General features: G+C 36.7%; 1 protein-coding gene across 4 annotated transcripts in view; it reads right to left on the reverse strand.

The window, feature by feature from the left end:
* The window catches only part of SBF2 (SET binding factor 2), a 484,493-nt gene that overhangs the window by 97,104 nt on the left and 360,757 nt on the right, over positions 1-26,632 (reverse strand). For all 4 annotated transcript variants that reach the window (XM_044258810.1, XM_044258813.1, XM_044258812.1 and 1 more), the window contains one exon: positions 6,550-6,618. In XM_044258810.1, coding sequence (XP_044114745.1) covers positions 6,550-6,618 — 69 coding nt within the window. The remainder of the gene's footprint in view (positions 1-6,549; positions 6,619-26,632) is intronic.

Raw genomic sequence — 26,632 nt, forward strand, 5'->3', positions numbered from 1 at the left:
TCCAGAAACAACAAAAAACCCAGCAATAAAATGGCAAAAAATAGATATCTGTCAATAATTACTTTGAATGTAAATGGACTAAACGCTCCAATCAAAAGATAGAGGGTGACAGATAAAATAAGATGACTCATATATATGTTGCTTACTTTACTTATTTACTTTAAAAGATTTATTTGAGAGAGAGAGAGAGAGAAACTGCAAGAAGGGGAGGGGCAGAAGGAGAGGGAAAGAATCTCAAGCACACCCCCACCCCCCAAAGAGTGCAGAGCCCTAAGATGGGACTCGATCTCACAAACCTGAGACCATCACCTAAGCCAAAATCAGGAGTTGACACTTAACCAACTGAGCCACTCAGGCATCCCTACGGAGATGCATTTTAGTTGTAAAGACACCTGCAGATTCAAAGTGAGGGGTGGACAAACATTTTATCATGCAAATGGATATCAAAAGAAAGCCAGAATAGCAATACTTAAATCAGACAGACTAGACTTTAAAAACAAAGACTGTAACAAGAGATGGAGAAGGGCACTGTATAATAACAAAGGAATTACAAAAGGGATAATCCAACAAGAAGATACAACAACTGCTGAGGTTGAGGTTTACTATTGGTAACAAATTATCCTTTGTGAATAAATTTCTTTACAACATTAATAAGTGTCTCAATTAGTGTGGCTTTCATGTATATTACGTATGTATTTTAAAGATTTTATTTATTTATTTGAGAGAGAGAGAAGGAGAGAACACACGAGATGGGGGAAGGGGTTAGAAGGAGAGGGAGAAGCAGACTCCCCACCAAGCAGGGAGCCTGGCTTGATCTCAGGACCCTGCTCTGAGCTGAAGGCAGATGCTAAACCGACTGAGCCACCCAGATGCCCCAGCTTTCATGTATATTAATGTTGAAGGAAGCTCTAAGACTTGCTGCAACAGAAGCAATAACAGAAAGAGGATTCTGAGAAGGAAAAGAGGAGAAAGTGAGGAACAAGTCCAGGAAAGTATGGAGAGTTGATTAGAAAGTCTGACTGAGAAGGCCCTCACGTGAGGGAGGGAACAAAACTCACACATACCAAGGCCTGAACCCAGAGGGAAAGGGAAGAAGTGGAAACAGTCACCGTAAATCACAGTGTCATTATGTAAGGGAGACTACCAGGGTATGAGGTATTTAAATAAAATAGGGTAGTCTCCGTCATTGGCACATTCTTCAGTACCACAGGTCACTTTGTTTCCTCCTTTTTGCTTACTACTAATGATTTTCATGCCTGTTTGCCCTATAAGATAATCAAGTACTGGAGAGCAGAAACCATGTCTTCTGTATCACTGCAGGGCATCCAAGGCCTAGTAGACTTTTACACAAAGGAGACATTCAGCAACCTTGGGAAAATATAATCTTCTACCAGGTGACTAGTATAACTTTGCACATGTTCCTTCAGATCTTCAAACTCCATAGTTGCCTTATAGTACTAGGTGAAACAGTGAAGATAAACTAATATTAATAAAGAATGGTAATTCTAAAGTATTATAATAATTGAGTTTCTCAGAAGCAGAGGTCTTCCAGGACTAGGAGGAAAGGTGTAGCCGCTGCAAAGAAATGCTGGGAGAAGCAAGAAGAGGCTGTGCTGACAGGGGAGGAGGAAGGAATGCTAAGTTGTCTGAAAGAACAAGAAAATGAAGGGAGGAAATAAAAGCAAGGCACTATCTCCGGCCATTCTAAAATTCTGCTATGCTGGAGGCATCTGCTGTAATAAGCACATTCATATCTTTCCCAGGCCAAATTTGGATTCAGCCCACTGTTGATGCCTGTCTTCACTCTCAAATGTTTTTCTGCTAATTTATTTTCAAGTTTAGTATTTTATTTTATAGCAAAAAAACAAAACAAAAAACAAAAAAAGATGAAAAAACACCCTTCATCACTACCTCCTGCCAATTTTTCCCAAAAATGTAATCCTTTGAGATTGGCTGTAGGAAATGCAATGTATCCAGATCATGAAGTTTAAGAAAAACAAAATTCTTTTCCTATTTTGTTGACTTCTAAGAACCTCTCTTATCACTTATCAATGGGGGGGGGGAGGACTGATGAAATACCATTTTTTATATTATTTTAAGATTTTTCTTCCAGTAACAATCTTAATAACATGAATGTGGGCTCATCTGGATTCCATTGGCTAGAATTACCTATAAGCTGTCATATCTGTAGTAGGACAAGCAGGGTCCATATTAATGACTAACGGGCAAAACCAGTTAGTTATTCAAGGAACTTCTAAATCATCAGAGAAGTACAAAACTGCATCTGCTCTGATTCTGAGTACTTAGTATGTTTTCTATTAGAAATATATGGAAGTTAGAGATTTACATATAACGATATGTGATAATTATTAACTGAACATTCAATTAATCAGCATATTCTGATTTTTCCTTACAATTTGCTCACATTTCTCTACTTTTAATGAGTCATATGTTACTCATGCTTTAACTTATGAAGCCTTTCCTGAAGAAGCCAGACATAAAAAAACATATATCATATGATCCCATTTATATGAAACATCCAGAAAAGGCAAACTTATAGGGACAGAAAGTATATTAGTGTTTGCCTGGGAATGAGAAGTGACTGCAAATGTACGTGAGGTTTCTTTTTGGAGTGATGGAAATGTTCTAAGATTAGACAGTGTGATAGTTGTGCAAATCCGTAATATACTAAAAATTGCTAAAATATATACTTAAAATGAGTGAAATTTATGGTATATGTTATACCTCAACAAACCTGTTAATAAGAATGAATCCTCTGTGTGTCTGGACACCAGAGATTTTTTTACATGTTTAATGAAATGAAAATTTTAAAGAGGAACTAAATCTACTTCTATTGAGAATGAGAGCCTGAATAATGCTCTTATGAAGAAAGACCTATCCTGAACAGTAAATCATCTGCAAAGTGCCACCTGCATATGGGGGATCTTTGGAATCTGGGAAGGGAATGTACCACTTTAGGGTGCTTGAATTTAAGATAAACAGGTTATTTCTATTTTTTCCCAGGGTACACATGAACTACAATGAGTACTAGGAGAGAAAACTTCAGTTCTTCTGGGGATCATTTTAAGCATCAGTAACCAACCAGTGTGTCTCAAAGAAGTAAAAGAAGGAATCACTCCTATTTTGATAGATTCTAGGATACTCTCTGGATTACCTGGGTGATTAAGAACTATAAGAGGGTGACTCTAAGAGATATAGGTCATGGAAGAGAGGGCATTACACAGTGCCTCATGATGAAGGGACCCACGGCCTTCACTGTTGCCCAAAGGTATCCTATTTTGTTTCTATTTCTGCTCTGACTATTGAGTTTTAGCTTAATCTTTTAATTCTTTTTACTCCAAAAGAGTGACATTTACACAAGAACCCCTGCTTTAAACTTTGAGTATATACTTCAGTTCTTAATTTAACAAACATGATTTTTGAATAAAAAGGACCTAAGTAAACAAACGGTAACCCAATGTTATTATTTGGTAACTATGAAATGTTCCTCTGTCAACAGCTGATTAACGAACATGAAAGGCCATTAGATGGTTTGTTTCTTCAGGGTAAGGACCCAGATGCTATTCACCTGCAACTCTACAACAAAGTTAGCACAGGGCTTGCCATTCCTAATTACTGTTTGCTGAACTAAGAATGAAAGCATCATATAAATGATAAGCATAATATAAATGTAAATGATTACACTGTTTTTCACCATTAAAGTAATCCTTAACAATTTTTTTTTTAAGATTTTATTTGAGAGAGAGAGCATAGGTGGGAGCAGGAGAGGCAGAGGGAGAAGGACAAGGACAAGCAGACTCCGCAAGGTGCTCGATCCCAGGACCTGGAATCAGGACAAGAGCCAAAGGCAGATGCTTAACTGAATGAGCCAACCAGGTGCACCAGTTATCCTTAGCAATTTAAACCTGGTGGGTACTCTGCCTAAGCCCAAGAGGTAGTAGCTGTTTCTAATACTGTTTCTGTATTACTGTTTCTAATACTGATCTGTTCTGTTTCTAATACTGCTCTATTCCTTAGAATTATCTTTACTTTTTACTTCTCTTTACTTCTTAGCAGTTAATCCCCTGTTACTACTTAATAACTTAATAAAAATTTCCTGCTCATATTACTGGTATGGTTTCTGGCTCCTAATTCATGTGCAAACCAAATCAAATCAAACCAAGCCAACAAGAAAGAATTAAATTCATAAGCCCACCCCTACAACATAAGTTTGAATTATTGTTTGATAACACAGAGAAACAGTATGGCATTTAGCCCAACTTATTAATTAACTTATTAACTATTTAAAAACTCCCACAAAACTAACCAGTATGATGGTTTTGCACTGAGTAAACTAATCTAAGCTAGGACAACACTTCCCAGAACTTTCTTTCCACTATGATTCTAGGGTTCGGATTGGCCACAAGAGAAATTTCTCTAAGATTTGGACAAAAATGAAGCAGCAGTCATTACACTCTGAAGGCAATATAGGATGCACTGCTACAGCTCATATGCCTTGTCACTGATCTGCTGGCTCATGTTGATATGGGGAAGGGACTCAGCTCACAGTTCCTCCAGTTCCAGCCGCATCTCCTTCAGCTTCTCCCAGCCCAGTGCCAGGTGCATCTGTAGCTCTGTGGCTAACAGTGCTCCTTCTTTTGCAGGTCATTTGCATTGTGGAGGTTAGAAAAAGTAAGAGATACACACAGACTGCAGTTTGTCCTTGGTCTTCCCTGTGTCATGACTGACAGGGACTTAAGGCCCACAAGTAGAGCCTAATTCAAAGCTTTCTATAAACTTTCCCCCCAATTTCTATAACAGTATAAGGGCTGGTCCCTTATAATAAGTTACTTAATTATATCACTCATGGTACTTCTGCTATCATGATCAAACCCTCACTAATATATACTGTAAAATGGTTGAATGATTCTCCTTAAAAAAGAATCATAAGCAATGAGTCACTCAAGCAGTTGAGTTTCTATTGTCAATTCTTATTTTCCCTATGATTCTTATTTATTTCTACATAGTATTTAAGTTTAAAAAATATTTTAGACATTGAAAGTGGGAAAGATTTTAAATGCCCATTTTCTTTAACAAATGCCAAGTGAGGGCCTCTATGAAGACAAGTTAGACAGTGGACTAAGTTTTCTAGCTGCTCTGAGATACAGAAACAAATTTCCTAGGTGGCTTAGGATTCAGGACAGCCTGGCTAATTTTTCTAACAGTGTTCTCCATGCTAGCAGGGGAATGAGATGAAGGGATCAGGGAGTTCACAGAAGATTAGTATGCATGCACTGAAGGAAAAATGGAGTAGGCCTGGAGCTAGGGCTAAGCCGGGGAGGGAAGGCCAAAAGATGATGTACAAGCTCCAGTTAGTCGTCATTAGCTTCTAAACCTAAAATTCATTTGTTTGACTTGAGATTTGTCCTGTTTCCTGAGCATGTTCAGATGACTTGCCAGTTCTCAGAAGTGTGAATGTCAAGAATTCCACTTTCTGTTTTAAAGGAGGGAGGGAGGGAGGGTAACTAAGAAGAAAGAGGGATATGCAGTGACTTACAGAAAGAACTTCTGATTACGCAGAACCTTTGGGTTAAGATCTTTAACTGTGGACAGGCTGTTTGAAATAAAGTTAAAAAAACAACAACCCCAAACTGGCCTTATCAATTAATATCTCTAAGAAAATACCCTAGACTCATGGAATTTATTTTCTGTGGTAGGGGAAAATACTCAAACATAAATAAATGAATATACAATTGCAGGTGTTACAAAATGCTATAAAGAAAAATAAAGTAGGGGCACCTGGGTGGCTCAGTCGTTATGAATCTGCCTTTGGCTCAGGTCATGATCCCAGGGTCCTGGGATCGAGCCCTGCTTTGTGCTCCCTGCTCAGTGGGAAGCCTGCTTCTCCCTCTCCCACTCCCCCTGCTTGTGTTCCCTCTCTCGCTGTGTGTCTCCCTCTGTCAAATAAATAAAATCTTAAAAAGAAAAATAAAGCAAAAAAAAAAAAAAAAAGCAGGGATGGAATGGGTGGAGTTCTATCTTAGGAGATGATTTAATATTATGTATTAGATTTTTCTACACACAGTACATTTGGCTCTTGAACAATGCATGGTTGGGGGCACTGACCCCTTATGCAGTTAATAATCAATGTATAACTGTTACTTCCCTAAAACTTCACTATTCATGGCTTAGAGTGACTGGAAGCCTTACTGATAACATCAACAGTTGATTAACACATATTTTATATGTTGTATGTACATAAACTGTATTTTTACAATAAACTACAGAAAATGCTATTGAGAAAATCATAAGGACGAGAAAATACATTTGCAGTACTGTTCCAGAAAAAAGCCACAAATAAATGGACCCGTACAGTTAGAATCTGTGTTGTTCAATGGTCAACTGTATGCAATAAATATTATAATAAATATAACCACAGATATATCTTTGATATACAAGTGGAAAAGATTCATGTTGTTCCATGATAAACCAAACTTCAGATATTTATATAAATCATGCGGAGCTTACATATCAACCAGTGAAACTTACCCTGTAGAAAGCACTGGTCAAAGGGAGCAATGCTGCAGCAATGTTATATTCTTCTAAACTTGAACAATCCTTAAGAAAAAGAGAAATGAGCATAATTAGGACATTTACCAGAAATCACAAATATATGGACACAAAAATCTAGGACCTACTGTTTACTGTCTTATGGGGTTTTTACTTTTATTCCAAATTGTCACTAAGTCTTACTTAAGTAAATTTGAAAAACAAAACTAAAAACTGTCCTTGAAACACATTATTTTAGAAAAGAGATGAAAATACATTTGAGATAGACTTTTTAAAAATTTTTATGTAAATTCCAATGAGCTAACATATAGAGCAATATTAATTTCAGATGTGCAATATAGTGACTCACCACTTCCATACAATACCCAGTGCTCATCACAGCAAGTGCCCTCCTTAATCCCCATCACCTGTTTCACCCATCTCCTCACCCACCTCCCCTCTGGGAACCATTCGTTTGTTCTCTAAAGTTAAATAAGAGTCTGTTTCTTGGTTTCCCTTCCTCTCTGTCTTTTCCCTTTGTTTGGTTGCTTGTTTTATTTCGTCAGTTCCCCATGAATGAAATCACATGGTATTTGTTTTTCTCTGACTTATTTCACTTAGCATAATACTGTCTTGCCCCATCCATGTTATTCTTAATGGCAAGATTTCATTTTCTTTTTATGGCTAAGTAATATTCCAATGCACGTGCACATGCATGTAGACACAGACACACACAGACACAGAGACACAGATACACACATCCCACTTCTTTATCCATTCATCAGCCAATGGACATTTGGGTTCCTTCCATAATTTGGTTATAAATAATGCTGCAATAAACATTGGGTACATGTATCCCTTTGAATTAGTATTTTTATATTCTTTGGATAAATACCTAAGTAGTGCAATTGCTGGTCACAGGGTAGCTCTATTTTTAACTTTCTGAAGAACCTCCATACTGTCTTCTGGAGTGACTGCATCAGTTTGCATTCCCACCAACAGCGCGAGTGGGTTCTCCTTTCTCCACATCCTTGCTAACACCTGTTTTGAGATTTTTATGTTAGCCCTTCTGACTGGTGTGAGGTAGTTTTGATTTGCATTTCCCTGATGATGAGTGATGTTGAGCATCTATCTGTTCATGTGGCTGTTGGGCACTTGTATGTCTTCTCTGGGGAAATCTCTGTTTATGTCTTTTGACCATTTTTAAATTGATTTATTCATTTTTTAGGGGTTGAGTTTGACAAGTTCTTTGTATATTTTGGGTACTTACCCTTTATCAGATATGCATTTGCAAATATCTTCTCCCATTCTGAAGTTTGCCTTTTAGTTTTGTTGATTGTTTCCTTCACTCTGCAGAAGTGTTTTATTTTGATGAAGTCCCTCCTAATAGTTAATGTTTGCTTTTGTTTCCCTTGCCTCTGTAGACATAACTAGTAAGAAGTTGCTACAACCGACATCAAAAAGGTAGCTGCCTCTGCTGTCCTCTACGATTTTTATGGTTTCAAGTCTCACATTTAGGTCTTTAATCAATTTTGAACTTATTTTTGTGTATGGTATAAGAAAATCGTCCAGTTTCATTCTTTTGCATGTAGCTGTCCAGCTGTCCCAACACTATTTGTTGAAGAGACTATCTTTTCCCCATTGAATATTTTTTCCTGTTTTGTGGAAGATTGACCATATATAGTTGCGGGCTCATTTCTGGGTTTTCTATTCTGTTCTATTGATTTAGGTGGCTATTTTTGTACCAGTACCATACTGTCTTGATGACTACAGCTTTGTAATATAGCTTGAAGTTAGAAATCACGATGCCTCTGCTTTGCTTTTCTTCTTTTCTTTTCTTCTTCTTCAAGGTTGCTTTGGCTATTTGGGGTCTTTTGTGGTTCCATACAAATTTTAGGATTGTTTACTCTAGCTCTGTGAAAAATGCTGATGGTATTTTACAGGGACTGCAATTAAATATGTAGATTGCTTTGGGTAGCATAAACATTTTAACAATATTTGTTCTTCTAATCCATGAGCATGGAAAGTCTTTCCATTTGTGTTCTCTTCAATTTGTTTCATCTGTGCTCTATAGTTTTCAGAGTACATATCTTTCACCTCTTTTGTTAAGTTTATTTCTAAGTATCTTATTGCTTTCGGTACAATTGCAAATGAGACTGATGCCTTAATTTCTTTTTCTGTTGCTTCATCCTTGGTTTATAGAAATACAACTGATACCTTTACGTTGATTTTGTATCTTGTGGCTTTACTGAATTTGTGTATCAGATCTAGCAGTTTTTGGTGAAGTCTTTTAGGTTTCCTAAATAGAGTATCATATCATCTGCAACTCATGACAGTTTTACTTCGTCCTTATCAGGTGAGCAGCTACCTTTACTTTCCTGTTTTATAAAATTGTATTAAAAGCTGTGTAATTTATATTTAAAAAAACTTTTGGAAGGGATTTCAGTATATTTATTATGTTTCACTGCCTCTAAGATACACATGTTTTTTCATACTTTAACTTCTCCAAGACTTGAATCTCTCTTATAACTAACTGGAAATGTTTTTTCTGTCTTAGTGTTGAATACAAAGGGTGTTTTGTTATTGATCAGGCAAAAGAGATGTTATTTATGCCAAAATTCACTGGGTGAAATGCTGGGGAATGGAACAGTCAAAAGAGCTCAGTGGGAATGTAAAATGGTACAGCTGCTAGGAAAACAGTATGGCAGTTCCTCAAAAATTGAAAAACAGAATTACCATATGTTCCAACAGTTCTACTTCTGGGTATATATCCAAAACAACAGTAAATTGAACAGATATTGGTACATTTATGTTCACAGAGGTATTATTCACAATAGCAAGAGGTGAAAGTAACCCAATCCTTAGCTCTGCAAGGAAGACTCCTTGGTTTTCCAAGGAAACATATCTAAAAGGTTTCCATAGGAATCCAAGGGGAATGTACTCAAACTTGCACAAACACTAGTTTTACAGAGTATTGATAGCTATTATTTGTGGGCAGCTGGGAGTTGGGAAAATGCTGGGTAAACAAAATTAAATGAAGTGCCCTTGCTTGTTTTTTAATTTTTTTAAAAAGACTTTATTTATTTATTTGAGAGAGAAAAAGAGAGAAGGCATGAGCAGGTTCCCCACTGAGCAAGGAGCCTGATGCGGGACTTGATCCCAGGAACCTGGGATCATGACTTGGGCCAAAGGCAGACACTTAACCAACTGAGTCACCCAGGTACCCTCTTGTTTTGTTTTTCTTTTTCTTTTCTTTTCTTTCTTTTTAAACTGTAGGACTTCTCAGGGTTTTTAAACTGTGACTGTATGGAGACAAGCTGGTCGGCAGCATCTCCAAACTGAATTTGAATAAGAACATTTTTTAAGAAAGTAGTTAAAAATATATTTTGGAAAAACGATGATTCAGTATCATCAAAAATCTGAGAGAATTCCAACCAAAGGATCACCTTAAAACTTGTTATGGACTTTTAGTTTTTTTTTTTAAATTGAAGTATAACTAATGTATAATATCCTATCACTTTCAGGGGAATCAGAGTGATTCAATATTTTTTCTGTATTACCAAATGATTCCCATGATAAGGCTAGTTAGTGTCACCAAATAAGTTATTACAATATTGACTAAATTCCCCATGCCGTATATTATATCCCCATGAGTTATTTTATAACTGGATGCTGCTACCTCTTAATCTCCTTCACCTATTTTGCCTACAACACAACCACTCTCCCCTCTGGTAAGCAACAATTTGTTTCTTGTATCTGAGTCTATTTCTGTTTTGTTTGTTCATTTACATTGTTTTTTAGATTCTACACATAAGTGAAGTCATACAGGATTTGTCTTTCTCTGCCTGATTTATTTCATTTAGCATAATATGCTCTAAGTCCATCCTTGCTGTCACAAATGGCAAGACCTCAGTCTTTTCTCTCTCACACACACACCACATCTTTGTTCATCTACAGAAGGACACTTAGGCTGCTTCCATCTCCTGGCTATTGTAAATAATGTTGCTATCAACAGAGGAGTGCATTTATCTCTTCAGATTGGTGTTTTCTCCTTCTTTGGATAAATGCCCAGCAGCAGAACGCCTGGCTCATATAGTAGTTCTACATTTAATTTTTTTAGGAACCTCCATACTGTTCTCCATAATGGTTGCATTTCCCAACAACAGTATAAGAGGGTTTCCTCTTCTCTATATCCCTTCCAACACTTGTTGTTCTCGGACTTTTTTCTTGACTTCTGTTAATTTCATATTTGACAGACACTTTTGTTGAACAATTAAAAGATGCTAGATAAAATGTTTAAAAAATTTTAATGCAAAGCAATAAACCGGCAAGGACCTAATGAATACAGACCAAAATGTAAGTTAAGTGGAACCTGGAGTGGTAAACAGAGCATTGAAGTAAAATTTTACCTCAGAAGCAGCTTGTGAGCAAAGTAAATCTGACTATTAATTTTGAACAATGAAAGGACACAAGGGACAGGAAACAAAGCCCAGTGCTTGCTAAAGGTAGGAACTCCTTTAGGAGAGCTACCATAAACCTCGAACCCCTAGAGCCACCTAGAACACCAGATAAGAAGGCTGGGGTATAAAAAAGGCAATTACACAAGGAAACTCATAAATATGTGGGTAAATCTGAACACACAGGGATATAAAACAATGATAATTATGTCTTTTGGTATTAAAGAAAATTAATAATACAAGTAACATGTACAACCACAGTAGCACAGAAATTGTGAGGTGGTAGTCTAGAACTGGATATTGATAAATTAAGTGAGCATTTAAAGTTTTCTGTATTATTACCAAAGGAATATAGAATGGGTTATAACTTCTAATCTAAAGGAGAAAAAAAATGGAGAGGAAAACAAACACAAAACTTATAACCCAAAGGAAAGCAGAAAGAGGAAAAGAAACTCCCAAGGAGAAACAATCAGAAAATAACAAAACAAGATGGTAAAAATAAATAAAATTGTGATAGCCAAAATAAACCAAATATTCTGGCTAAAAAGCAAAGATTGTCATTGAATAAAAAGCTACAGTCTAAATATTTGTTGTTTAAAACTTAAGAATACACAAAAGGTAAAAGGCTGGAAAAAGATGTACCAAGCAAATACCAAAAGGAGTTGAGATAGCTATATTAACAATCATACAAAATAATCTTTAGGAAAAAGGCATTACAAGAAATAAAAAGAAGCATTACATAAAATAGCTCAACTTATCAGAAAGATGTAACAATTTTAAATGTGTATACACTTAATTAACATAGCCTTCATCTAAAAACACATAAAACAAAAACTGACATATAAAAATAAAAATTCACAATCACATTGAAAGATTTTAATATACCACTGCCAGTACTTAACATCTCAAGCAAGTAGAAAAATCAGTACCAAAGATTTTTTAAGAAGTCAGAGCTAATGGGTATACACTGAATACTATATACAGAGGGGGAGGAGCAAGATGGCAGAGGAGTAGGAGACCTAATCTGGTCCCAGGAATTCAGCTAGATTGTTATCAAACCATTCTGAACATCTACAAACTCAACAGGAGATCGAAGAAAAGAATAGCAGCAATTCTATGAACATAAAAGTGACCACTTGGGCGCCTGGGTGGCTCAGTGGTTTAAGCCTCTGCCTTCAGCTCAGGTCACGATCTCAGGGTCCTGGGATAAAGCCCCGCGACAGGCTCTCTGCTCAGAGGGGAGCCTGTCCCCCCACCCCCACCCTCTGCCTGCCTCTGCCTGCTTGTGATCTATGTCTGTCAAGTAAATAAATAAAATCTTAAAAAAAAAATGACCACTTTCTGGAAGGTAGGATGTGTGGAGAAGTGAATCTGAGGCAGTATCAGAAGATAGACCACAGTGGGGAGGGAGCCTCCGTTAGCTGGCTCCCAGCAAGTGACAGAGCAGCAGAGTATAAGATCAAAACTTTTAGAAGTCTGCTCTTATGAGGGATGTCGCTCCAGTGGCTAAAGGGGAGGAGGGAGTGAGGTAGAATTGTCGCTGGCACAGTGTGGTCTCAGGACCCTCGGGGTCACAGAAAGACCAGGCGTGCCTGAGTTTGGTGGAGCTCGCAGGTATCAGAGTGGGGAAGCTGGCTGCAAAGACAGAGATGAGGAGTGGGCTGTCAGATTGGGGTTGCCATAAACTGTGATCTGCAGTACAGTTGGGCTACTACTCTTTGAGCAGGGACCCAACAAGCCACTGATCCAGGGAGATGCCCCCCTTTCCTCCACTGGGAGGAGTGGTGCAGGCCGCAGGATTCTGCTGGGTTTTTAAACTCCAACTGAGGTTGTGTGCCAGAGACAGAAACACTTGGTTATAGGCTGGGTGAGCACGGAGTGTGGCCAGAGACCAGGGAGACAAAAGTGACTGCTTTTCTCTGAGGACACACTGAGGAGTGGGGCCCCAAATTCTTGGTTTCTCTGGGGCCAGAGATTGGGAGGCCACCATCTTCATTTTCATCCTCTAAAACTGTGTGGAAAGCCTTCACAGAACAAAAGCAGTTGAGAGCAAACCAGAGTGGATTACTTAGCCTGGCCCCTGGCAAGGGAGGTGCAATTCCAACTCAGGCAAAGACATTTAAGAATCACAGCAATGGTTCCTCCCCCAGAAGATCAGCAAGAACATCCAGCTAAGACCAAGTTTACTGATCAATGAGAAATGCAAAACTCCAGTGCTAGGGGAATACACACATAGAATTCATGGCTTTTTTCCCCCATGATTTGTTAGTCTTTCTAAGTTAATTTTTAAATTTTTCTTAATTTTTTTCTTTTTCTATTTTTTTCTGAAATTTTCTTCATTCCTTTTTCAACAACACCTCATATGCTCAATTCCTTTTTAAAAATCTTTTTTAATTTTCATTTTTACACTCATATTCAATCCCTTTATTGTATTTAATCTTATTTTTTTGTATATATATAAGTTTTTCTTTTTTTAAATTTTGGGATACACTTACTTCTTTTTTTTTTTAGACCAAGATTTTTAATTTAAGACATGTGGGTGATGCAATTACATTTGCTGAATAACATTACTTAAACAATCAGATGTAGTAGGCTTCTTCTTACACTTACTTCTAACAGACCAAAATATACCCTGAATCTAGTGTATGGCTTTGTTCTAGTTTCCCACCTGATCACATTCACTTTTCTTTTTTCATTTATTTTCTTTCTTTTTTCAACCAACTTCTTTTTTTTTTTTTTTTAAGATTTTATTTATTTATTTGACAGAGAGAGATCACAAGTAGGCAGAGAGAGAGGAAGGGAAGCAGGCTCCCTGCTGAGCAGAGAGCCTGATGCGGGACTCGATCCCAGGACCCTGAGATCATGACCTGAGCCGAAGGCAGCAGCTTAACCCACTGAGCCACCCAGGCACCCTTCAAACAACTTCTTATCAACTCTTTTTTAAAATCATTTTTAATTTTCATCTTTATAGTCATATTCCATCTCTTTATTGTATTTACCCTTATTTTTGTAAATATGTTTCTCTTTCTTTAAAATTTTGGGAGGCAGTTTCTTCTAAGAGACCAAAATACACCCAAAATTTAGTGTATGGCTCTGTTTTATTCACCAGCCTAGTCATATATTTTTTTTCCCCTTTCTTTTTCCCCAGTTTTGGGTCTCTTCTGATTTGTTTAGTGTATATTTCTCTGGGGTTGTTGTTACTCTTTTAGTATTTGGTTCTATCATTCATCTATTCTTCTCTGGACAAAATGAGAAAATGCAAAAACTTACCTCAAAAAAAAAGAACAAGAGGCAGTACCAATTGCCAGTGACCTAATGAATACAAACATTAGTAAGATGTCAGAACTAGAGTTTAGAATGATGAATTTAAAGATACTAGACGGGCTTGATAAAAGCATAGAAGATACTAGAGAATCCCTTTCTAAAATCTAACGAAGTCAAAATAAAAAAGGATATTAGTGAGGTGTAATAAAAAAATGGAGGCTCTAACTGCTAGGATAAATGAGGCAGAAGAGAGAATTAGTGATATAGAAGACCAAATAAAGGAGAATAAAGAATCTGAGAAAAAGAGAGAAAAATCATGAGGGTAGAATTCGAGAGACAAGTGATATCATAAGATAAAACAGTATTAGGATAATTGGGATCCCAGAAGAAGAAAGAGAGGGAGGGGCAGACGGTAAAATGGAGCAAATTATAGCAGAGAAGTTCCCTAATTTAGGGAAGGAAACAGGCATCAAAAAACAGGAGGCACAGGGAACCCCCCCAAATCAATAAAAATAGGTCAACACCCCATCATCTAATAGCAAAACTCACAAGCCTCAGAGACAAAAAGAAAATCCTGACAGCAGCTTGTGACAAGAAGTCTGTAACCTACAGTGGTAGAAACATTAGATTGGCAGCAGATCTATACAGAGACCTAGCAGGCCAGAAAGGACTGCCATGATATATTCAGAGCACTAAATGAGAAAAATATGCAGCCAAGAATACTATAGCTAGCTAGGCTGCTGTTGAAAACAGAAGGAAAGATAAAAAGTTTTCAAGACAAACAAAAACTAAAAGAATTCACAAACACCAAGCCAGCCCTATAGGAAATATTGAAATATTTGAATATTTGAATATCTGAAATATTGAAATATTATCCTCTAAGCAAAGAGAGAGCCTAAAAGTAACATAGACCAGAAAGAAACAGAGACAACGTACAGTAACAGTCACCTTATAGACAATACAATGGCACTAGCTTATTATCTTTCAATAGTTACCCTGAATGTAAATGGGCTAAATGCCCCAATCAAAAAACACAGGGTATCAGACTGGATAAAAAATAAGACCCATCGATATGCTGTGTGCAGGAGACTCATTTTAGACCCAAAGACACATCCAGATTTAAAGTGAGGGGGTGGAAAACCATTTGCCATGCTAATGGAAATCAAAAGAAAGCCGGGTTGGCAATCCTTATATAAAACAAATTAGATTTTAAATGAAAGATTATAATAAGAGATGAGGAAGGACACTATTTCATACTTAAAGAGTCTATTCAATATGAAGATCTAATAGTTTAAATTATCTATGCCCCTAACACAGGAGCAGCCAATTATATAAACCAATTAGAAACAAAATCAAAGAAACATATCAACAGTAATACAATAATAGTAGGGGACTTTAACAACCCCCTCACTGAAATGGACGGATCATCTAAGCAAAAGATCAACAAGGAAATAAAGGTTTTAAATAACACACTGGACCAGATGGACTTTATGGATATATTCAGAACATTCCATTCCAAAGCAACAGAGTACACATTCTTTTCTAGTACACATGGAACATTCTCTAGAATAGATCACCTCCTGATTCACAAATCGGGTCTCAACTGGTACCAAAAGACTGGGATCATTCCCTGCAAATTTTTGGACCACAATGCTTTGAAACTAGCATTCAATCACAAGAGGAAATACATGGAGGCTAAAGAACATCCTAGTAAAGAATGAATGGGTCAACCAGGAAATTAAAGAAGAATTTTAAAAAATGCATGGAAACAAAAATAAATACACAACTGTTCACCTAACACCCCCATCCACCTTCCCTCTAAAACCCTCAGTTTGTTCCTCAGAGTCCCAGACGTACTGCATGGAGTGAGCACTGGCTGTGGTGCATAAACAATCTTGGAACACTGAAAAACAAATTTTTAAAAAACCACAACTGTTCAAAATTACTCAGCAAAGGTAGTACTAAGAGGAAAGTATATAGCACTACAAGTCTTAAGAAACAAGAAAGGTCTGAAATACACAACTTAACCCTACACCTACAGGAGCTGGAGAAAGAATAGCAAAGAAAGCCTAAACCTAGCAGAAGAAGAGAAATCATAAAGATCAGAGCAGAAATCAATGAAATAGAAACAAAAAAAATAGTAGAACAGATCAACAAAACTAGGAGATGGTTCTTTGAATTATTAAGATTGATAAACCCCTGGCCAGACATATCAAAAAGAATAGAGAAAGGACCCAAATTAATAAAATCGTGAATGAAAGAGGAGAGATCACAACCAATACCAAAGAAATACAAACAATTATAAGAACATATTATGAGCAACTATACACAACAAATTTAACAATCTGGAAGAAATGGATGCATTCCTAGAGACAAATATACTACCAAAACCAAAACAGGAAGAAAAAGAAAACCTGAACAGACCCATAATCAGTAAGGAGATTGAAGCAGTCATCAAAAGTCTCCCAACAAACAAGAACCCAAGGTCAGACGGCTTCCCAGAGGAATTCTACCAAACACTTTTTTCCTACCCAACATTTAAAGAAGAATTTATACCTATTCTCCTGAAACTTTTCCAAAAAATAGAAATGGAAGGTAAACTTCCAAACTCATTTTATGAGGCCAGCAGTACCTTGATCCCAGAACCAGAGAAAGACCCCATCAAATAGTAGAATTACAGACCAACATGCCTGATGAACATGGATGCAAAAATTCTCAGTACATTAAAAGGATTACTCCTCACGACCAAGTGGGATTTGTTCCTGGGTTCAGGGCTGGTTCAACATTCACAAATCAATCAGTGTGATAAAATATGTTAATAAAAGAAAGAACAAGAACCATATGATACTCTCAATAGATGCAGAAGAGCATTTGATAAAGTACAGCATCCTTTCTTGATCAAAACTCTTCATAATGTAGGGATACAGGGTACATACCTCACTATCATAAAAGCTATCTATGAAAAACCCACAGTGAATATCATTTTCAATGGGAAGCAACTGAGAGCTTTCCCCTGAGGTCAGAAACAAGGCAGGGATATCCACTATCACCACTGCTATTCAACATAGTACTAGAATTCTTAAATGTAGCAATCAGACAACAAAAAGAAATAAAAGGCATCCAAGTTGGCAAAGAAGTCATCAATCTCACTCTTTAGCAGATGATATGATACTTTATGTGGAAAACCCAAAGACCCCACCCCAAGACTGCTAGAACCCATATAGGAATTCAGTAGTGTCAGGATATAAAATTAATGCACAGAAATCAGTTGCATTTCTATATACCAAGAACAAAACAGAAGAAAGTAAAATTAAGGAGTCAATCCCATTTACAACTGCACCCAAAACCATAAGATACCTAGGAATAAATCTAACCAAAGAGGCAAAGAATCTGTACTCAGAAAACTATAAAGTACTCATGAAAGAAACTGAGGAAGAAACAAAGAAATGGAAAAACGTTCCATGCTCATGGATTGGAAGAACAAATAGTGTGAAAATGTCTATGCTACCTAGAACAGTCTACACATTTAATGCAATCCCTATCAAAATACCATCAACTTTTTTCAAAGAAATGAACAAATAATCCTAAAATTTATATGGAACTAGAAAAGACCCTGAATAGCCAAAGGAATGTTGAAAAACAAAACCAAAGCTGGTGGCATCACAATTCCAAACTTCACACTCTATTATTACAAAGCTGTAATCATCAAGACAGTATGGTACTGGCACAAAAATAGACACATAGATCATTGGAACAGAATAGAGTCCAGAAATGGACCCTCAACTCTATAGTCAACTAATTTTCGACAAAGCAGGAAGGAATGTTCAATGGAAAAGACAGTCTCTTCAACAAATGATGTTGGGAAAATTGGACAGCCACATGCAGAAGAATGAAAGTAGACCATTTCCTTCCATTTCCTTACACCACACACAAAAATAGACTCAAAATGGATGAAAGACCTAAATGTGAGAAAGGAATTCATCAAAATCCTTGAAGAGAACCTAGGCAGCAACCTCTTCAGTCTCAGCTATAGCAGCTTCTTCCTAGACACATTGCCAACGGCAAGGGAAGCAAGGGCAAAAATGAACTACTGGGACTTCATTAAGAGAAAAAGCTTTTGCACAGCAAAGGAAATAGTCAATAAAACCAAAAAGACAACTGAGAGAATAGGAGAAAATATTGGCAAATGACATATCAGGTAAAGGGCTAGTATCCAAAATCTATGAGGAACTTATCAAACTCAACAACCAAAGAATAAATAATCCAATCAAGAAATGGGCAGAAGGGGGCACCTGGGTGGCTCAGTGGGTTAAAGCCTCTGCCTTCGGCTCAGGTTGTGGTCTCAGGGTCCTGGGTTCGAGCCCCGCATCGGGCTCTCTGCTCAGCGGGGAGCCTAGTTCCGCCTCTCTCCCTGCCCACCTCTCTGACTACTTGTAATCTCTGTCTATCAAATATATAAATAAAATCTTAAAAAAAAAAAAAAGAAATGGGCAGAAGACATGAACAGAAATTTGTGCAAAGCAGATACCCAAATGGTCAAAAGACATATGAGAAAGTGCTCAACATCACTCGGCATCAGGGAAATACAGATCATTAACAAGTCAGGAAATGACAGATGTTGGCAAGGATGAGGAGAAAGGGGAACCCTCCTCCACTGTTGGTGGGAATGTAAGCTGGTGCAACCACTCTGGAAAACGGTATGGAGGTTCCTCAAAAAGTTGAAAATAGATCTACCCTACGACCCAGCAATTGCTCTACTGGGTATTTACCCAAAAGATACAAACGTAGTCATCCGAAGGGGCAAATGCACACCAATGTTTATAGCAGCAATGTCCATAATAGCCAAATGATGAAAAGAGCCTAGATGTCTATCAACAGACGAAGGGATAAAGAAGATTTGGTATATATATATATATATATATATATATATATATATATATATGAATATTATGCAGCCATAAAAAATTAGAAATCTTGCCATTTGCAATGACGTGGATGGAACTAGAGGGTATTATGGCTGGGGAAATAAGTCAATCAGAGAAAGACAATTATATGATCTCACTGATACGAGGAACTTGAGAAGTAAGACAGAGGATCATAGGGGAAGAGAAGGAAAAATGAAACAGGATGAAACCAGAAAGGGAGACAAACCATTAGAGACTCTTAATCTCAGGAAACAAACTGAGGGTTGCCGGACTAGAGAGGGGTGGCAGGAGTTGGGTGGGGGTGATGGACACTGGGGAGGGTATGTGCTATGGTGAGCACTGTGAATTGTGTAAGACTGGTGAATCACAGACCTGCACCCCTGAAACAAATAATACATTATATGTTAATTAAAAAAAAGAATACTATATACAAAAACCTACTTAGATCTATTTATATTCTAAACCTGCACCTGTAACTGTTCAGATGCATTCAGAAAACCTGACTTTATACTAGGCCAATAAGTAAGTCTCAGGAAATTTCAAAAGATTAATAGATATGGTCATCAGACCACAACACAATAAAGTTAATAATCACTAATGTAAGTAAAATACTTAAAATTGTACCTAGCACAAAGCAAAAACTCAATGTATTGTTTTTTTTTAATTATCACAGAGGTTAGGAAATACTTAGCATAGCACACTACATTGCAATTACCTATTTATTTTTCTGTCTCCTTACTAAACTATTAGCTCTTTGATGGTACTTTTAAGCAGTGAATAAGAAGCATTATCAATGTTTATGGAAAGCTGATGAATGATTTATCCCTTTTCCAGACTTTTACAAAGCAGAAATACTTGTAGAAACAAATTATCTTGCTAAGCCTTAGATTTCCAGAATGAGTGTTGAGAGTAGTTTGCAGGATATTCCTTTGAAAACAATTTTCATTCATTCAACAAGTATTATCTTAATGAACTCAGGCAACTATCCCAAGAATGAAAACATATGACAAATAAGAACACACTTTACAGGACTAAGATAAACCTGTGGCTGACTGGAACACATCCTTGAAATACGAGGGACAACCATATTCATCCATGAAGTGCCTTTGGAAACGACTGAAGTCAGATTATGGGTTGGACAGATCTTAACTTAGATCAAGTGATCTTTGGTTTTAAATTCAGGAACATGAATTTTAGATACAAAAAGAGTGACTAATAGAACTATTTGAGTAATGTGTTTCAGTCATACTAGTAGAAAAGGGTGTGTATTTGAAGGAGAGGAAGAAAAGGAGGGGGGAGAGAAGCAAGGAGGAGAGGGGGAAAGGGGGAGAGAGAAAGGGAGAAGGAAGAAAGGAGTAAGGGAGGGAGGGAAAGGGGAAGGAGGAAGAATATGAATCAATTAGAACTCACTTCAAAGACAATGATATAATCAACTGAGAGATGATTTTGAAGGCAGTGACTGCATTACCTTGGAGTCACATTTAGGTTTTTATTTTAAGATATAGTCAGGCTGGGAAAACTAGGTATCTATATGCGGAAGAATGAAACTGTACCCCTTACTTATACTACACACAAAAATCAACTCAAAATGGATAAAAGACTTGAATGTAAGACCTGAAACTGTAAAGCTCCTAGGAGAAAACGTAAGTGATATTGATCTTGGTAACAATTTTTTGGATTTGTTACCAAAAGCAAAGATAACAAAAGCAAAAACAAACTAGTAGACTACATAAAAAGCTCTGCACAGCAAAGGAGACCATCAATAAAATGAAAAGGCAACCTATGCAATGGGAGAAAATGTATGCAAATCCCATATAGATAAGATGTTATTTTCCAAGCTATTTAAGGAACCCACAAAATGCAATAGCAAAACAAATGGACGAAAACAATAAAACCCCCCAAATAACCCAATTTAAAAAATGCGTAAAGGAACAGAACAGACATTTTTCTAAAGAAGACACACCAATGGCCAATGACTACATGAGAAGGTATTCAACATCATTAATCATCAGGGAGAAGCATATCAAAGCCACAATGAAATATCACTTCATACCTATGAGAATGGCTATTATCAAAAGACAAGCAATTACAGGTGCTGGTGAGTGTGTGGAATATACTGCCGGTGGGAAAGTAAACTGGTATAGTGACAATGAAAACAAAAGGGAGGTTCCTCAAGAAATTAAAAATATAAGTACCATATGATCCAGCAATCCTAATTCTGGATATATATTCAAAGGAAAGGAAATCCTTATCTTGTGGCGATATCTGTATTTCCATGTTCACTGCAGCATTATTCACAATAACCAAGGTATGGAAACAACCTAAGTTCCATCAATGGATGACTAGGTAAAGAAAATGCGGTATACATTTACAATGGAATACTGTTTAGCTTTAAAAAGAAGGAGGGGCGCCTGGGTGGTTCTGTGGGTTAAAGCCTCTGCCTTCGGCTCAAGTCATGATCCCAGGGTCCTGGGATCGAGCCCCGCATCGGGTTCTCCTCAGCGGGGAGCCTGCTTCCTCCTCTCTCTCTGCCTGCCTCTCTGCCTACTTGTGATCTCAGTCTGTCAAATAAATAAATAAATAAAATCTTTAAAAAAAATAAAAAGAAGGAAATCCTGCTATTTACAACAACATGGATGAATCTAGAGGGTATTACGGTAAGTGAAATAAGCTGGGCAGAGAAGGACAAATACTGCATGACATTACTTATAGGTGGAACTTTAAAAAAAAAATGTTGAACTCAATAACAGGGTAGAATGGTGTGGTTTCCTGGGGTTGTGGTATGCGGGAAATGGGTAAAGATTGCTAAAAGGGTAAAAACTTAATTGTAAGATGATAAGGTCTGAGGATCTAATGTATAACATGGTGACCTATAGTTGATAATACTGTACTGTAGAATAGAATAGAACTGAAGTGTTCTTACCCCCCAAAAGGTAAATATATGACTATGTGAAGTGACAGATATATTAACTAACTCAATTGTAGCAATCCTCACAATCTATAAATAGTCATGTTGCACATTTTAGATATATTACAGTTTTGTCAATTTTACTTCAATAAACCTGGGAAAAAATATACAGTCAGGCCATGTAGGAAGATATCACACCTTTTTCCTTTATGTTATCACCCACTGTATGTTCTCTATCACTTCCATGGATTTTATAAAATAATCCCAGAACAAGCAAAAAGTGTAAATCATCTTTTTCGTCCTTTATCCTCACTCCCTTGCTTAGAACGACGCTATGCACAAGAATGTCATCCCCTGTGTCCTAGCACATCTGAGTTTCTTTAACAGAAATGCCTTGCATGTTTGTGAAGACTGTCATGAGGCCCAAGGCAATAAAATTCAACAGACTTGAGCTGTAATCTTCTCCTAAGGAAATGGTTGGGATGCCAAGATGCCTTTTGACTTTGATTTCACAGCAGGGCTTCATTTGTAATGATGCTGTCCAAACTTTAAATGACAACAGCTGTGATATGAAGCCCCACACACTCATTTATAAAAATTTCCCACAAATTAAAAAAAATTAAACAATGGGGATTTTCAATCCATGACCAATTAGCAGGGAACAGGCAATCATAAAACATTTAGGAGCTATTAATTATCGTACAAAATGTTTACACATTGTAGTAAATGTCTCAAACCTGAGCGCCAGTCAAATGCTGATTGCAAAATATAAATATAAAATTCTTTGCAAATCACATTAGAGACATTCTAAGTTAATTAGGTTGAAAAATGGAAAAATTTTAAAACAATAAGCCTAAAACTATTGACATAGCAATAGCATTCCGGAATAGTGCAGTTATCTATTGGGCAATCAGTCCATAAACACACATCCTGAAGTCCCCTGTGCTTTGGCCACATAATAGCAATGTAGTTGCAGACGTAACAGGCAATTTATAAACTTGCAAGGACTTGAATACTTATACATGTTTTATTCTGAAATTTGCTATGTAGTTTACCTTTAATTTTCCTGCTACAACTGAAGAGTGAGCCCTGCAATCTTAATTTCCCAATACCCACAGTTACTTCATACTTTAAACAGCATACCTTTGAACTGTTATGGCTCAGCATTCCTATTTCACAAAACTTTGGAATTTCTCAAAAATGAAATATTTAAATATTAAAGAAAAATGAGAAAGAAAGGCATAATGTCTGTTTTTTTTTTTTAAATAAAGATTTTTATTTATTTCCTTGACAGAGAGAGACGCAGCGAGAGAGGGAATACAAGCAGGGGAGCAGCAGAGGGAAGAGGGAGAAGCAGGCTTCCTGCTGAGCAGGGAGCCTGATGCGGGGCTCGATCCCAGGACTCTGGGACCATGACCCCAGCCAAAGGAGATGCTTTACGTCTGAGCCACCCAGGCACCTAAAAGGCATAAAGTCTTACAGAACTGTTCTTTAGAGTTCAGATATAAACTCAGAAAAAAGTTGTTTTTTTTTTTTTTTAAGATTTCATTTATTTATTGGACAGAGATCACAAGTAGGCAGAGAGGAAGGCAGAGAGAGAGGAGGAAGCAGGCTCCCTGCTGAGCAGAGAGCTCGCCACTGAACAGAGAGCTCGATGACGGGATCGATCCCAGGACCCCGGGTTCATGACCCGAGCCGAAGGCAGAGGCTTCAACCCACTGAGCCACTCAGGCGCCCCACGGAATTGTCCAAAATACTGAGAAATTTATTTATATTTTCTACACAGGGATAAAAATTAAAGCTACCATAGCCAAAAATATTCTTTAGATCATATTACTCTCCTGTTCAAAAATCCCTGACCATGACAGAATAATGACCAAACTCTTGTGTCAGTCTTGTCAGCCCTCCATGGTGTGGACCTACCTCCAAAACCAACTGACCAAACTGGCCCTCGTACTACAAGCCACAGCTCTAGCCAGTCTGCTTTATTTATCACCTATTTCACATCATAGTAATTCCTACCATATCTAATAATGGTAGGAATTACTATTTGTAATTAATTACTAATTGTAATACCATCCATGCCTTGCTTTGTCATTTACACTCTTGCCCCTTGGCACCTACATATGATGTCCCCTTATGTTCCCGTACTTTCCAAATACAGTTCTAAGCACAAAATAAACAAAAGGACTCTTACTATAGCTTCAGCCTCAGTTTATATTTTAAATTAATTTACACAACCATAAAGAATGTATCATAATTTTGAACACTGTGGTTATTTAATAAGTACCATGACTCCTACTGCAATAGAAGGTTAGGCTAGACAAATAGCATCAATCTTTGTTATAGTTTTTGAGTGAATGTTCCAAGTCTGCTTCAACTTTATATGCCTGGAAATAAGAACACAGCACCTGGCTATAGTAATAATAGCTAACATGTAATGAATGTTTATAAAGTACCAGACATGTTTTAAGTATGAATTTACATAAATTATTTCATTTAATTTTCACATCTCTACAAGATAGACTATAATTATGTCCATTTTGTTGATGAAGGAGCTGAGGCTCTCAGAAGTTAGAAGGCTACAAATGGCAGAGCTAGAATTCAAACCCAGGTAATCTTACTCCAGGGCTTGTACTTTAAACCTCTGTCCTCTTGTCTCTCAAATGCAATAAGGTATGATAATGCAATCTAAAAATGGCATCTGTGGAAATATATAATTTAGATTAAAGTAAAAATCTTCCAGTAATTATAAATAATATCAAGAGAGTTTGAAACTATATTATATCTATAAAAAAGCAATTGAAAATTTAAAATGTACTTGCTAAAATTAAAATACAAAGGAAGGACTGGAAGATAATTTTTTTTCTCATGGTATCATTTTATTCCATCTCTACCTTCAGGAATTTGAAACAATTAAGAAACAGGGGATTAAGTTTCAAAAATAAACCCAACAGGAGTGCTACAAATAGAAAACCGAGAAAGTAGGTAGGAGAAAGTAAAATAAATAATGAAAAGAAAATAAAGGCACTGGTGAGTGTCGAATATGATGAAAAAAGATATTCAGCAAAATGAGTAAAATGTAGTATAATGATACAAAGGAATACCACGTGAAAGTGAAAATGAATGAACTATAGGTATACCCACATCATGGATGAGTCTACCAAACAGTTTTGATCCAAAGAATTAAGACAAAAAGAATATATCACCACTATCATCATTACCATCATCAAATTAGTCACTTCTGAAATATACCTTCTTGATTAACATTGGCTTCTACCTCTACTTATCCCATCAAATCGCATTATGGTAAACATGTGCCAATAAAATATAGGATGTCATGAAATCTACTACAGTGATGTCAAAGAATTGCTTAAATCAAATCATACTGACAAAGGAGAATCCAACAAAGTCAGATCAAGTTAAAAAAAAGATAATGAGTTAGGATAATTTTATATGTGCATTAAAAGAAAACAATTTGATGTCAAAGTATTAAGGGAGTCCTTTGGGAAAAATAACGAAGGCTTTAAATATTTTTGCAAAATGATCTTTAGGAGAGTGCTTTATAGCCAAACACAAAGTAAGCCATCATATGATTTTGTTAGAAAAAATATTTTAAATACCTTTCCCTCATCCAAATAAAAATCAGATTTATACTTTGGTTCTAAAATAATCAACATATGGTAAAAATTGTAACCTAAATATTTTTAAAATAAAATTTTATATATATATTTAAAACCCCTATTTTATTTATAAAATATAAAACATTTTATATAAATATTAAATATTATTTATTTTATTTAGTCCCTATTTTAGATGGATTTACTGGGATGATAATGAAACTTAGTTCCACTCTCATGGATCTAAAGGATTCAGGAGTAATGGTCTCTGTCTTACCTCTGTTTAATTCTCCAGTCTGGTGTCTGTAGGAACCAAATGCAGTTATGTAACAAAGATGTGTTGTCTTTGCTAAAGCAGATTATCATAGCCTCCTGTATGCTACATGAAACCATTGATTTGGAAAAAGTTCTTTTCTATCCCTATCAGAGAGGACAATCTGAAACAGTCTGCATTTATGTGAAAAGGACAATGGTAAACAGGATTATCGCTAGCAGGATTATGTTAACTAAAACCCCTTCCATTCAAATTCTATGTGAAGATTTTGGGACCATTTGAACATCACACAGAATATTATATTTGTTGAACTACATTGATGACATCATGCTAATCAGGCTGGATGAGAAAGAAGTGGCTATCATATTTGGAACTCTGATAAGGCATATGTAACCAGAGGATGGGAGATAAGCCTTATGAAGGTTCTGGCATTCTGGGACATTTCATTCAAAGTATAGATAATTTGTTGCATCTTGTATCTCTCACCATGAGGAAGGAAGCACAATTTCTGGTAGGCCTCTTCAGACTATGGAGGCAGCAAATTCTACATCTGGGACTACTGTTCTAGCTCATAACACGTGATGCATAAAGCTGCAGCTATGAATGGGGTTCAGAGCAATAAAGGGCTCTGTAGG

This window comes from Neovison vison, chromosome 7 (assembly GCF_020171115.1).
Source record: "Neovison vison isolate M4711 chromosome 7, ASM_NN_V1, whole genome shotgun sequence".
NCBI lineage: Eukaryota > Metazoa > Chordata > Mammalia > Carnivora > Mustelidae > Neogale > Neogale vison.